The sequence below is a fragment of the Alosa pseudoharengus genome, unplaced genomic scaffold (genome assembly GCF_046254945.1).
Source record: "Alosa pseudoharengus isolate Yale_2024_CS ecotype anadromous, Long Island Sound unplaced genomic scaffold, YU_APseudo_1.1 YU_APseudo_1.1_scf_7, whole genome shotgun sequence".
In the NCBI taxonomy this organism is placed as follows: domain Eukaryota; kingdom Metazoa; phylum Chordata; class Actinopteri; order Clupeiformes; family Clupeidae; genus Alosa; species Alosa pseudoharengus.
The window spans coordinates 25,331,255-25,343,318 of NW_027468859.1; the positions used below are offsets into that span (position 1 = coordinate 25,331,255).

The 12,064-nt window shown below is 40.9% G+C and overlaps 1 protein-coding gene across 2 annotated transcripts; it reads left to right on the forward strand.

The window, feature by feature from the left end:
* The first annotated feature begins 8,628 nt into the window (after positions 1 to 8,628).
* Positions 8,629 to 10,823, forward strand: LOC143109118 (cerebellin-3-like). 2 transcript variants are annotated; one of them, XM_076271743.1, is made up of 4 exons: positions 8,629 to 8,737; positions 8,955 to 9,283; positions 9,469 to 9,663; positions 10,031 to 10,823. In XM_076271743.1, the coding sequence occupies exons 2-4, from the start codon at positions 9,016 to 9,018 to the stop codon at positions 10,303 to 10,305; spliced, it is 738 nt and encodes a 245-aa protein (XP_076127858.1). In that variant the 5' UTR covers positions 8,629 to 8,737; positions 8,955 to 9,015; the 3' UTR covers positions 10,306 to 10,823. The 2 variants fall into 2 exon arrangements, with proteins under 2 accessions (XP_076127858.1, XP_076127859.1); XM_076271744.1 differs by having other exon boundaries at positions 8,651 to 8,737; positions 8,982 to 9,283.
* The last annotated feature ends 1,241 nt before the right edge of the window (positions 10,824 to 12,064 follow it).

The window sequence follows — 12,064 nt, forward strand, 5'->3', positions numbered from 1 at the left end:
GTTCTCTTTGAGTTGTTTGGTTTTTCAATATTTATTTTAACTAATCAAATAGCAAACATCCATCCTGATGGCAGCCCTGATAAAATCATCTTTACAAACATTATTTGATATCATAATATTATAATATAATACCTAAATAATATTAGGTCTTAAAAAATGCTTGATCGCCTAACTTCAGGCACGGAAAATGTCCTTGCTTTAAGCCTAGCAATAGCCTAACATATGGTGCTACCAACTGCATGACAGGCCTATAAATATTTGCCTAGTGTCTCTGGTAGCCTATCTTATTTCACAAATTGTTTCAGTAATTTAGACTACATACTTGGAAAAGGCAGTTAGTGTTGGATATAAATATTATTTTTATCAACTAGTAGATAGCCTATTATACAGGGGAGACATTGATTCATAACATCTGACTAAATTCATCCTATAAGGGGTCTGGGGAACACTGTGTGGGCAGGTGACTTTCCAAGCCTATGGAGTCAAACAAAGGTTAATCAGAACGATAAATACCATTATTAACCGCTTATCTAAAATTGAAAATAATTGTTTCACTCCGGAACAAGTGAAATTGGTTTTGTTTCCGTTTTCGGTTACGTCCATCCAAAAACTGTGTTCGTTTCCGGTTCTCATTTTCATTCTTTGAACCATTTCTAATCCCTGCTAAAGATATTTGGCCTTTAATTGTAGTGGGGGTTGAAGTAAAAACCTTCCAAAGAATGAAATAATTGAATTAGATACCCATACCCAGTACTTAGTTACTGTCCACCAGTGTGTGTGTTTGTATGGTTATTAGTGAGGTGGTAGATTAAGAATTACATTCTTATTATGTACATTTTAAATTGTTGTATTGTAATAAATTACAGCAATGCAGCAATGTAATGCGCAGCCATGTTTGTCGTAAGGTCGTACGTCCACCTCGGGGTACCCTCAAGTACTCCGAGATAAAGGGGGTGTGCCTGCGTGAAATGCCTGAAAGCTGGGCAATTTACACTTTCCGGGCAACGTATTTTCAAGTGTAATGGAATGGGCCATTACTTGACTGAATCTTTACTGAATCAGATGGAAATGTTTTGACAGTCACAGTCATGGTTATCATGGCAACAACCCTGCATTAGGGGTACTACACATATTAAGACCCACACCATCCACAACGCCAGCTACATCTCCGATTTGCCTCCCACCCCGTGTAATGTAGTGTAGAGAACAAAACATATTCAATGAAATCCGTAGAATTTGAATCCGTAGTTTTTGAATAATGTCCATGACCCCCCTCCTGGAACCTCATGCCACACCTTCGCCACCCCAGGAAAATATCTCTAGATCCGCCACTATCAAGGAAGTGAATCGAGGAGCATCTTCTGTCAGGACACTCAGCAGCCTGCTTCTAATAACAATCACGACTTTTAGACAGAGAGCATCCTGATAGGCCTGTTTGATATGTCATGAGATATGATGTCAATATATGTCAATATGTCTGAGACTCTTCGAGTTGTTTGGTTTTTCAATATTTATTTTAACTAATCAAATAGAAAATATCCTGACTTACATCCTCAAATGCACATCACAATGTGTAATTATCTTTGCATACAGTTGACCTATGGTAAACTTCGATCACTTCCTTGTGATGTTTTGCACTGATGACATGAAACAGGGTTTTACCCCAGGAACTTCCTTGATCTTGTCATCACTCAGAGGGGACCTGACCCTGAGGGGGCAGTCGGCCCCAGAGAGGCGAAAACTCTCCTGGTGTCACCACACCAGACTCGATCAGGAAATGTATATTTTGTAAGGCAATGTGGACATCTAGTTATGCACATCATTAAAGCAGTTTCTCCACATCTTGAACAAATAATGCTTTAGTACAATCTGCTTTTGTAAAATCTGTCTGATTCATGGACTGGTTTTAGTTTTTTGCGAACACCTGACAAGAATTCCCAATTTTTAGAGAGTGAATACAAATGGTCCATGGGTCACATGACAGTCTGAGATGATATGTATGTTGCCTGACATGCACTTTATGTTGGTAAATATGCACTGACTATTTGCACTGTTGCTCAAATACAAATGTGCTTTGTTAATCTGAACAGCCTAGATTGTAGTTTTATATATATTTTTGCCGTGGTAATGGTCTTAATTTTTATTCTTAGAGGTCTTAAAAAGGTCTTAAAAGTCATTAAATTTGTTGATCAAAAATGTGCAGATACCCTATTGAGGTACACCGAGCTGGCCGTACGCGCCCAGTTGAGATGATGACATGCATTTTCTTTGTATTTGTACTGTGTTGGTCGTTTTAATGTCGATGCAATGCTCTTACACACTAGATTATATTGCTGCTTCAATCCGGTCACCAATTCATGCATTTCATGGTCTTGCTGTGTGTACAATACAATGTAACAATTTGTTTTCGTCCCTGTTTGCTAAAGAGGCTATGTAGCACAAAACAATAACAATGACTAGCCTGCTAATGGCCCTCGTGGCTCGAGAGAAACGCGACAGCACTTGTTGAAATTGAAATAGGCGAAATTGAGTTAACAAATGTTTTTATTATTAATTCACATTGACCATACCCAACAAGGAAGAATGAGGGACATGATCTTGTGTTGTAGACAAATGTCCAGCACTAACGAGGCAGCTGCTGCCCTGGTGGCATCCATGTTCTTCTCAAAAAAACTACAAACCCCAGCGTTCGTGCTACCAACTAATTCGTACATGTCGTACGGGTGGCGTACGAGACTAATGGATAGCCCCATTACTTAAGGCACATTTAGCCATTGCAACTCATAAGAAGTGCAAGTGTTTGATTCTGTGTATGTGTACATGTGTACATTGTGTGTTTTCTTGTGTGTGTGTGTGTGTGTGCAGGGATTAATACAGTATTTCTAATACATGTACTGGTATTTAAATTATGTATTTCAAATACAAAACTTGTAATTTGTATTTTATTGAGATGATGAAAATGCCTTCATATTTTGTATCAAAAAACTTCAGTGTTGTGTATTTTTGTAATTTTATTATTTATCTGTCAAGACAAGTGATGAGTGTCTGTAATAAAACTAAATATTTGGGTCGCTACATTACAGATCAGTTATCTGATGATACAGTATAGTCTGCTCCGCGTATGCAGCGGGGGAAATAAGTATTGAGCGCGTCAACATTTTTTTTCAGTAAGTATACTTCTGAATGTAAAAGTACACATTTGAACAGGTACACAATAACTTACCTGAAGTCTATTTTAAGTGTTTTCAGGTATGTGTGTGGGTTTTACCAATTACATGTAGCTTGCATTAGCAAAATGTGCTTGCATTTTGAATAGAAATGTTTAATGATAACAGGAGATTTCACTTTTAAACAAAGTGTCTAATGTAAGACATTGTGTGTAGTGTTTCACAATAAGTGTGTTGCAGAATTGCAAATAATGTGTTTAAGCTATGGTTACACAGTGTTTAAGGTACCGGTATGCTACAAGAAGTTTAGGTGTTGAGGCTTTGGTCTAAGCATTTGTTTTTAGTGTGTAAGCAATGGGCAAGAACTGTAAATGTTGTTACAAACCAGCAGTGTAGCTTAAAGGAACACGCCACCCAAAATCAGTAGTAATATATGTTCTAACCTTAACTTTCACGAGTTGAGTCATACCTCTCCCGCGCCGGTAGGTGCACTCAAACGCTCTGTCGCGAGGCGCGAATGTGTTAGCATGTTGCTATGCTAGCGGGCTCTGCCGTGGCCGTAGAGAGAGGAACATAGCAGTAATCAAACACCTCCACATTTTCCCTACTTAAATACAGTTGCACGAGTAGTTGATAAAAATATGTACGTCACACAACATGAAACGTGGCGATTTTCCAAGCGAATAAACAGGAGAACTACAATGTGTGGCGCAATAGCACTTGGGAGTACTTCGACCTAGCGTGGTAATATTATTAACACCTAATTGTAGATCCTATCCACCACAGAGTTTAGAATCCATGCTGGATCGACCCTCAGCCTCTCCCTCCCCTCTGAGCGAGAGAGAGGCACACACACTAGAGATGCGCTGATGGGGTATTATTTCAACCATAACTGCATAGCAAAACTTATCATCCATCAGCCATCCATCAGCACCAAAGTTTGTTGACCAATTTTCAAAACCGCATGCACCCGCCCACCATCCATTGGTTGTTTTAGGCTATATGGGTGATGCAGCGCTGCTGACGTGAGGCTAGAAAGCCCTTGCCTGTTCTAGAAAGACTGATCTAATGCAGCAAATATATTAAAAGGCTAAAGTCGTACATTGGCTATAGGCCTATCCCCAGAATATCAGCAGCAAACTCAGTCTCTGTCGCGCAAAACAGTCTCCAAATAAAACGCACATCGGCCTGTTGCCTATTCTGCCAGCTTGTGACAATATATCGCTTGATTGCATTGCATTCTCCACATTTTTAGCTAAATTTTCATGTACCACATCAGCATTTTTGTTCAGTGAATCTTTTGTAAATTGCTTTACAATTACCGTCGGGCCCTTGTCAGCAGACTTCGGCTTGCCTCTAATTGCCACTATTCACTCCTTGTCTTCCGATGTCATTTCTGAGTCATCTACAGATGTTTACACACATTTCACCTCCCTAAATAGAACCAACTTGACGTTGACTTCAACCTGTGTTATATCCTAGATGAGACTGCCTGGGTTATTTTGTTTAGATATTAGCCTATATATAAAACACATAATTACTACCATTCAGGGAATAGGCATTTAAAAGAGAGACAGAGAGTGATATGACTCAGAAATAACATCGGGCGATGGCAGTGCGAGATGTTCAGAACGTAAGAGCTAAAACTTCTACAAACTCAATAACATCCACAGCGGAAAAAGAAGGTAAGAAAAATAGTCAGAAAACTTTGTGTAAGGCAAGCAAGCAAGTTTGGCGGTTGTTACTAAAAATGTGAACATGCACGTTGCACTGTTGTGCGGTGGACTTTCAGAATGAATGGAGTCGGAGTTTCTTTAATATCGAGGCGTCATATTTGTCCGATGGCCTGCTATAAAATGAATTGCGATGTCTGTCTGAAAAAGACGCGCTCGTGCAGTCAAAATGAATGGGAGTCTTCAGAACAGGCTTGTCAGTCAACCTGACATAACAGTGTGTAAAGTAGCCTATAATGTGAATGACTTGTTATTTTATCAAGGATTTCTTTCTTTTTGCAAAAAATAAAGTACAATAGGCATTAATTAGTAGGTCAGGAGCATGCTAAAAAATTATGTGGCAAATTGCGTTTTTTATTACAATGATAAAATTGTAAAAGGACGTGACCGAAGCTGAGGCAAGCCAGGCAATAGGCCTATAGGCCCGACGGTAATTGTAAAGCAATTTACAAAAGAGTCACTGAACAAAAATGCTGATGTGGTACATGAAAATTTAGCTAAAAATGTGGAGAATGCAATGCAATCAAGCATTTTGGACGATATATTGTCACAAGCTGGCAGAATAGGCAACAGGCCGATGTGCGTTTTATTTGGAGACTGTTTTGCGCGACAGAGACTGAGTTTGCTGCTGATATTCTGGGGATAGGCCTAGCCAATGTACGACTTTAGCCTTTTAAAATATTTGCTGCATTAGATCAGTCTTTCTAGAACAGGCAAGGGCTTTCTAGCCTCACGTCAGCAGCGCTGCATCACCCATATAGCCTAAAACAACCAGCGGATGGTGGGCGGGTGCGGTTTTTAAAATTGGTCAACAAACTTTGGTGCTGATGGATGGCTGATGGATGATAAATTTTGCTATGCAGTTATGGTTGAAATAATAGCCCATCAGCGCATCTCTAGTGTGTGTGCCTCTCTCTCGCTCAGAGGGGAGGGAGAGGCTGAGGGTCGATCCAGCATGGATTCTAAACTCTGTGGTGGATAGGACCATGGAGGTATTATATATAACTGGAGAGAGTGACTAAGTCCCGCCCTCCATACAAATGAATGGTGGAGGCTAGGCTAGTAAATCCGGCCAATTCATAGTCAACGCCATCTTGAACACTGGGGTTCGGATCCAGCGCCAGTCGACTCTGACCATGCGCCAGTTACAAAGCTGGAAATGACGCATGGACCAACGTCGATTTTTATTCTGTAAAAAGAGTGTCATCCTCCAGTAAGAGGGTGGCGATAATGCACATAAAGTCCTTGCCTCATAACAAGAAGAAGAAAAAGTTGCTCGGGAACGCGCATGGAGTCCGAGTGGAGTCGCCCTGAAGCGCAACTTAATTTCATTGGATAACACAGCGGCTCTAACTAGGAGCGGTCTGCTTGCTGTCCTGCTGCAAATATGCATTCGAACTTGACGTGAAATATCCGTAGTCGAACTATAAATAAACTATTCGGTTTTTAGTGCCAAGTGTAGCGCATTTTTACAGTCTATGATTAGTTTGTTTTTTATTTTATTGTTTGCCATCTCATAGCGGGTGCTCTAAACGTATTCTAGCGTTGGCCCATGACCAAATCAAGCCAATAATAGCCAGTAGCCACAATAATGACAGGAGCCAGAGCCCTCAATAGCCACCCTGTTTTGAAAATAATATTGAAGATAGTATTGAAGATAACGCACAAAACGGTCAGCCTGAGCGGACAATTACGTCCCCAACTCATCTAAAATGTGGAGTCTTTACTTTGAGTTGTACACCGCAGATGGTAAAGTAACGGTTAAAGAGAATGTTGTCTGCGGACTCAGCAAAAAACAGTTTACTTACGCATCTACGACGTCCAATCTTCGCGCTCACCTGTGGAGTTACCATCCAAATGAAGCAGCGGTGTCAGAGGCACAGTAGACGGCCAGAGCATCGCCAGGCGTCCAACATCGTATGATTGCATTTCCGTAAATCCTAAATTATGTCCAGGGTCTGCTATTTACTTAGGATGCAAAGCACAGGTATTTATTTGAGGTATGCTTATTCGAGGCAGACCTTTATTTCTTACATTGTACGTTATTGTGAGACATGCGTTTTGTTTGGAGCGGCATACCAGGCTATCAAACGCAGACGATTTTCGGCTTTGGTATGGGATTTAATTTACTTTTTGACTGTTATTATATAGTTAAATGTTGAGGCTGATGGGCATTTAAATATAGAGGGTATTTGATGATCACTGTAAAGTTTCGTGTAGTTGAAAAAGTGTTGGAATTTTCAGCTGTTTATTGCGAGACAAGGCCATTTTCATTAATTGAACGTGCGCTGTGCTCTAATGGAATCCTTATTGCATAGAGAAGTAGCCTAAATTGAGTTTTTTTTTTTAAATTATGCATGGTTTACTTTTTATTAAATTCGTAGGCTGGAATGCCTCGCGGCAATAATTGTGTTTAAATGTAGTAGCCTAGTGCTTCAGCCTCTGGCAAGCTCCAAAGGGGGCGGCTATAGGTTGAGAGGTCTTTATGCCGCTGTTGTGTAATTTATTGTCTTTAATCATGTTTAGGCTACGTTTGTTCGGGACAAACAACAACGAAACAAGATCAATACAATTTTCTTTATTTGTTTATTTGTCATATGATGGATAAACAACCATAATATGCACGTCTTCTCATAGGATCCTCAAGAAATACGCACTGAATAACGTTTGGCTGTAGCCGCCGGATAGGTACCCGCCCACCAACATGTACGCGCATGAGAGCTCGTGCCCAACACGGATTTTCGTGCATGGAGCTGGTTCCAAATGCTCCATGCAGCGCCATATTTGAAAATGGCGTATGCTAACATGCCGAAGCTAATATGCACGCTCTTGACCCCCTGGATAGGACCTACAATTAGGTGTTAATAATATTACCACGCTAGGTCGAAGTACTCCCAAGTGCTATTGCGCCACACATTGTAGTTCTCCTGTTTATTCGCTTGGAAAATCGTCACGTTTCATGTTGTGTGACGTACACATTTTTATCAATTACTCGTGCAACTGTATTTAAGTAGGGAAAATGTGGAGGTGTTTGATTACTGCTATGTTCCTCTCTCTACGGCCACGGCAGAGCCCGCTAGCATAGCAACATGCTAACACATTCGCGCCTCGCGACAGAGCGTTTGAGTGCACCTACCGGCGCGGGAGAGGTATGACTCAACTCGTGAAAGTTAAGGTAAGAACATATATTACTACTGATTTTGGGTGGCGTGTTCCTTTAAGCAATTGTTGCATGGTTGATTGACAATAAAGATCACTGACTAGTGGAATGGGCATTTTGTTATAACGTTTTACACTGATAACACTGAAGGTACGAAAAATACTTGAATAACTCTTGCATACCTTTCCTTACAGGGGAGAACCTTGATTATTCGCTCTCTCTAAACATTGGGAATTGTCTTTAGGTAAAAAAACAGACAGATGCCTTACAAGATGGGAATTTTCTTCACTTGTTCACAAAATGCTAAAATCAGACAGATGTCTTCCAAGCAGTAGCAGCTCCCTTCCAGTTGATCCTGTGAATGTGCAGATATTACATGTTGACTTAATTAGTGTGAATAGGTAAATATGAAACAGATTGGAATGCTTCCTTGTCTTCCAAAGTGCATAGAACTGATAAAACCAGTCAAACAAGTGAACTGATCCAGATATGAGATTTGTGTGTGTGGTTAGCGTTAGAGGGCTCTTATTGGTGAACAGTGGCAGTGCTTCCTCCAGCCTCTGCTCTTAAAAGCATCACTGTGCTGGAGAAGAGAACACTTCCTTCAGGAGGACTGAGGAGCACAGCATCACCTGCATCTGGACCACAGCATCACCTGCAGCTTTCCCTGAGTTTAGGTAAGGCCACTGATACTTGCTCCTCACACAAACTCAGCCTTAACACACACATTACAACATAGCCCTTATCTTATCTTAGATATTATATACCATGGTGAGACATTAGACATTTCTCAAATCCATACTTATGTCATACATTCAGAAATGCATTAGATTATGCAATCATTTTCTCAGGCTTTTTTAATGTGTGTGTACTGTATGTGTGCCACACGTTTAGTTTTCATTAGGGCTACCACCATCTCAGTTTGCATTAGCTGGAACAGCTGTGTGTGTTGAGCATGAAGACTCCCGGAGCTGCTGTTCTGCTGTTGCTGTGGGCTGGTCTGGTTGTGGTTGCAGAGGAGACCTGCCAGCCCAACATCTACACTGAGGTGAGGGGGGTGAAAGCTCTGGTGGCGGAGCACAGAGTGGAGCTTGCACACACTAAGAAACAAGTGGAGGCCTTGGAGAAGACAGCAGGGACTCTGGAGACCAGGCTGAGAGCCAGTGAGAAGACAGTAGAGGAGCAGAGAGAACAGCTGAAGCAGCTCAAGAGGGAAAATGAATGTGAGATAAATCTGTTTCTGTCATCGATATTTATTCTCAGATCTAGGATCTAGGACGTATTTTTCTTCTGGTATTTACTTTGCTTTTAGTTTACTTATAGATTTGTTTATCATTTTCTCTGTATCTCTCTCTCTCTCTCTCTCTCTCTCTCTGTGTGTGTGTGTGTTTATTGGTGCAACCCTCAGATCAGGCAGTGAATTTGAACTTCACGGGGAGCCAGGTGAAGATGCTTTTGAGGGAGAGAGAGGAGAGTAGAGTGTCTTTCTCTGCCTCCGTTCATACATCTGGTGGTGGATACACAGGACCCTTTCAAGCGCAAACGACTGTGGTCTTCAAACATGTCACCATTAACATTGGAAATTGCTACAACCCAAACACAGGTACTAGAGGGCTGGTAGACTTGCTCTTGGCTCCATGTTCACCTGTTTTCCTGTAGATGCATTATAGACATGGGGTTCATTTAAGTATATAAGTAAGTATATACTCTTTTGATCATGTGAGGGAAATTTGGTCTCTGCATTTGTCCCAATCCGTGAATTAGTGAAACCCTCTGCACACACACAGTGAGGTGAAGCACACACTAATCCCGGCGCAGTGAGCTGCCTGCAACAACAGCTGCGCTCGGGGAGCAGTGAGGGGTTAGGTGCCTTGCTCAAGAGAGAACATGGGAAAAATAAAAATCAAGAAGTCAATAACAACTTTTTATTGATCTTACTAATTCTCTCTCTCTCTCCCTCTGTCACACAGGAGTCTTCAGAGCTCCAGTCAGAGGGGCCTACCATTTTGTTTTATTCATACATGGCCATGGTTCAAGAGCTATAGCAGCCACTCTGTATAAAAACGAAGAGGCGATTGTCAGTCCTTACAGCTACACAGGTGGAAGTACGACTCCCTCTAACGGAGCTTCTGTGCTGCTGGAGGTGGGAGATGTGGTCCAGGTGAAGCTGTGGGCCCAGGCGTGGCTCTATGATAATACAGCCCACCACACCTCCTTCTCTGGCCACCTGCTCTTCCCCTTGTGAGGAGTCGGTCCTGAAGTGAATCAGACCTGTAATATTCCACTGCTTTCCACACAATGGCCTGCCTTAGAAGCACAAATCTCAGAGAAATATCTGCTAGACACTTGGTGTCTTTACCTTTCTTAACATGTTCATTACTGTTCATTACTGTTATTTCTGAGTAAGAGACTAAGAGATGTATAGATTATGATTTCAAAGGGCTTGTTTTAATTGAAGGCATATTTGACTTAATAATAATAATAATAATAATAATAATAATAATAATAAAGTCTGTGTAATGTTTAGTGTCTGTGTTCATGACCAGAGTCCATGAATCAGACATATATCTTACAAACAGTTAAGGCTTCCATCCAGGTGATTCTGTGAATGTGAAGATATTAAGTTCTTCTTCTTCTTTTGGCAGTTGCCAAACAGCAATAGGTGCATTACCGCCAATTTCTGAATAGGATTGTGGGTCTGAATTCTACATCACTAAATTTTATGGAATAATGTTTTTCAAGCAATAAAAAGTACATCGAAAACATTGTTCCCCAGAATTTCTTTGCAATATATTGGTAACAATCAGATTTATCTTTACTTCTGCTAGCTGCTCTATAAGTGTTTGTCGTTCCTGATTGTAGGGCAATGTTCTATACCATCTTCTATATGGTTTCTTGATTGCCACACTCACAGTAACAAACACATACTCGCACGCATGCACAAACACACACCCACACCCACACACAAAAAAAACTTACATGCAGGCAAGCAGGCACACAGACACACACAACATTACCCCCCACACACACTCACAAGCAAACATACACACACACATGCACAGAATTCCCCCCCCACACACACACACAAACACACACTAACAATCGAAAAACTCACACACAGAGAAGCACACATATACACAAAAGCAAACGCACACATGCACACATGATTTTATTCACGCTGCTAGGCAGCCTGGATTCTATGAACTTCGTTTTCACCTCAACGAAGGAACCAATCACAGAACGGTGGGAGGGCAGCAAGACTATGACAACACACCGAAGCCGTTATGAGCTACGCACAGACGCATTTGATAGACATTCGTAGCGCCCAATAAACGTCTCTGGGCATTCGTAAACCACGTTTTATATACGAGAAAATGAATGTCTAGTTCCCAGACCCCAGTTAGCCAGGCTTGGATGAAGTAGGAGATGGAGACAAATTGAGAAATGTGATTTATTTTTCCAGAGATAATATGCAAGACTGAGCGATTGTCATACTTTGTACCGCTTTGCGGTACATGTAGTTACACACTATTACAATATTATACACTATGTATAGCGCAACTTAAGTTTTCTAATTAATTGATTTGCAAATCGGGATAGCAAAATTCACTATCGATGCCATGAGCAGAGGTAGGTCTCTCAAAGTAGAGCGTCGAAAGGGTTCTATCTTGGAAGGGTTCTCTTGGTAAAGATGGGCTAAAAGACTGTAGACTGACGGAAATGTAAGCTACGAAACATCAAGTTATATTCATGCACAAGCCAACTAAGCTAGATTACTGGAAGATATAAAGAGAATTAATTCATATAGCTGTACTGTTCTAAAATGTACCAGCAATGTAGGTACTGTAGGTAGTATAGCATAAAATATTTCCAGCAACATTTATTTTGTGTTGTTTCAGTTGTCCTATTGTGATAACTGGTATAAATTACACTAAGGTCCACCACAATCTAGGAGATTTAGCTCTTTACATATAGGCTTCGGTTATTTTTATATTTCAGGGTAA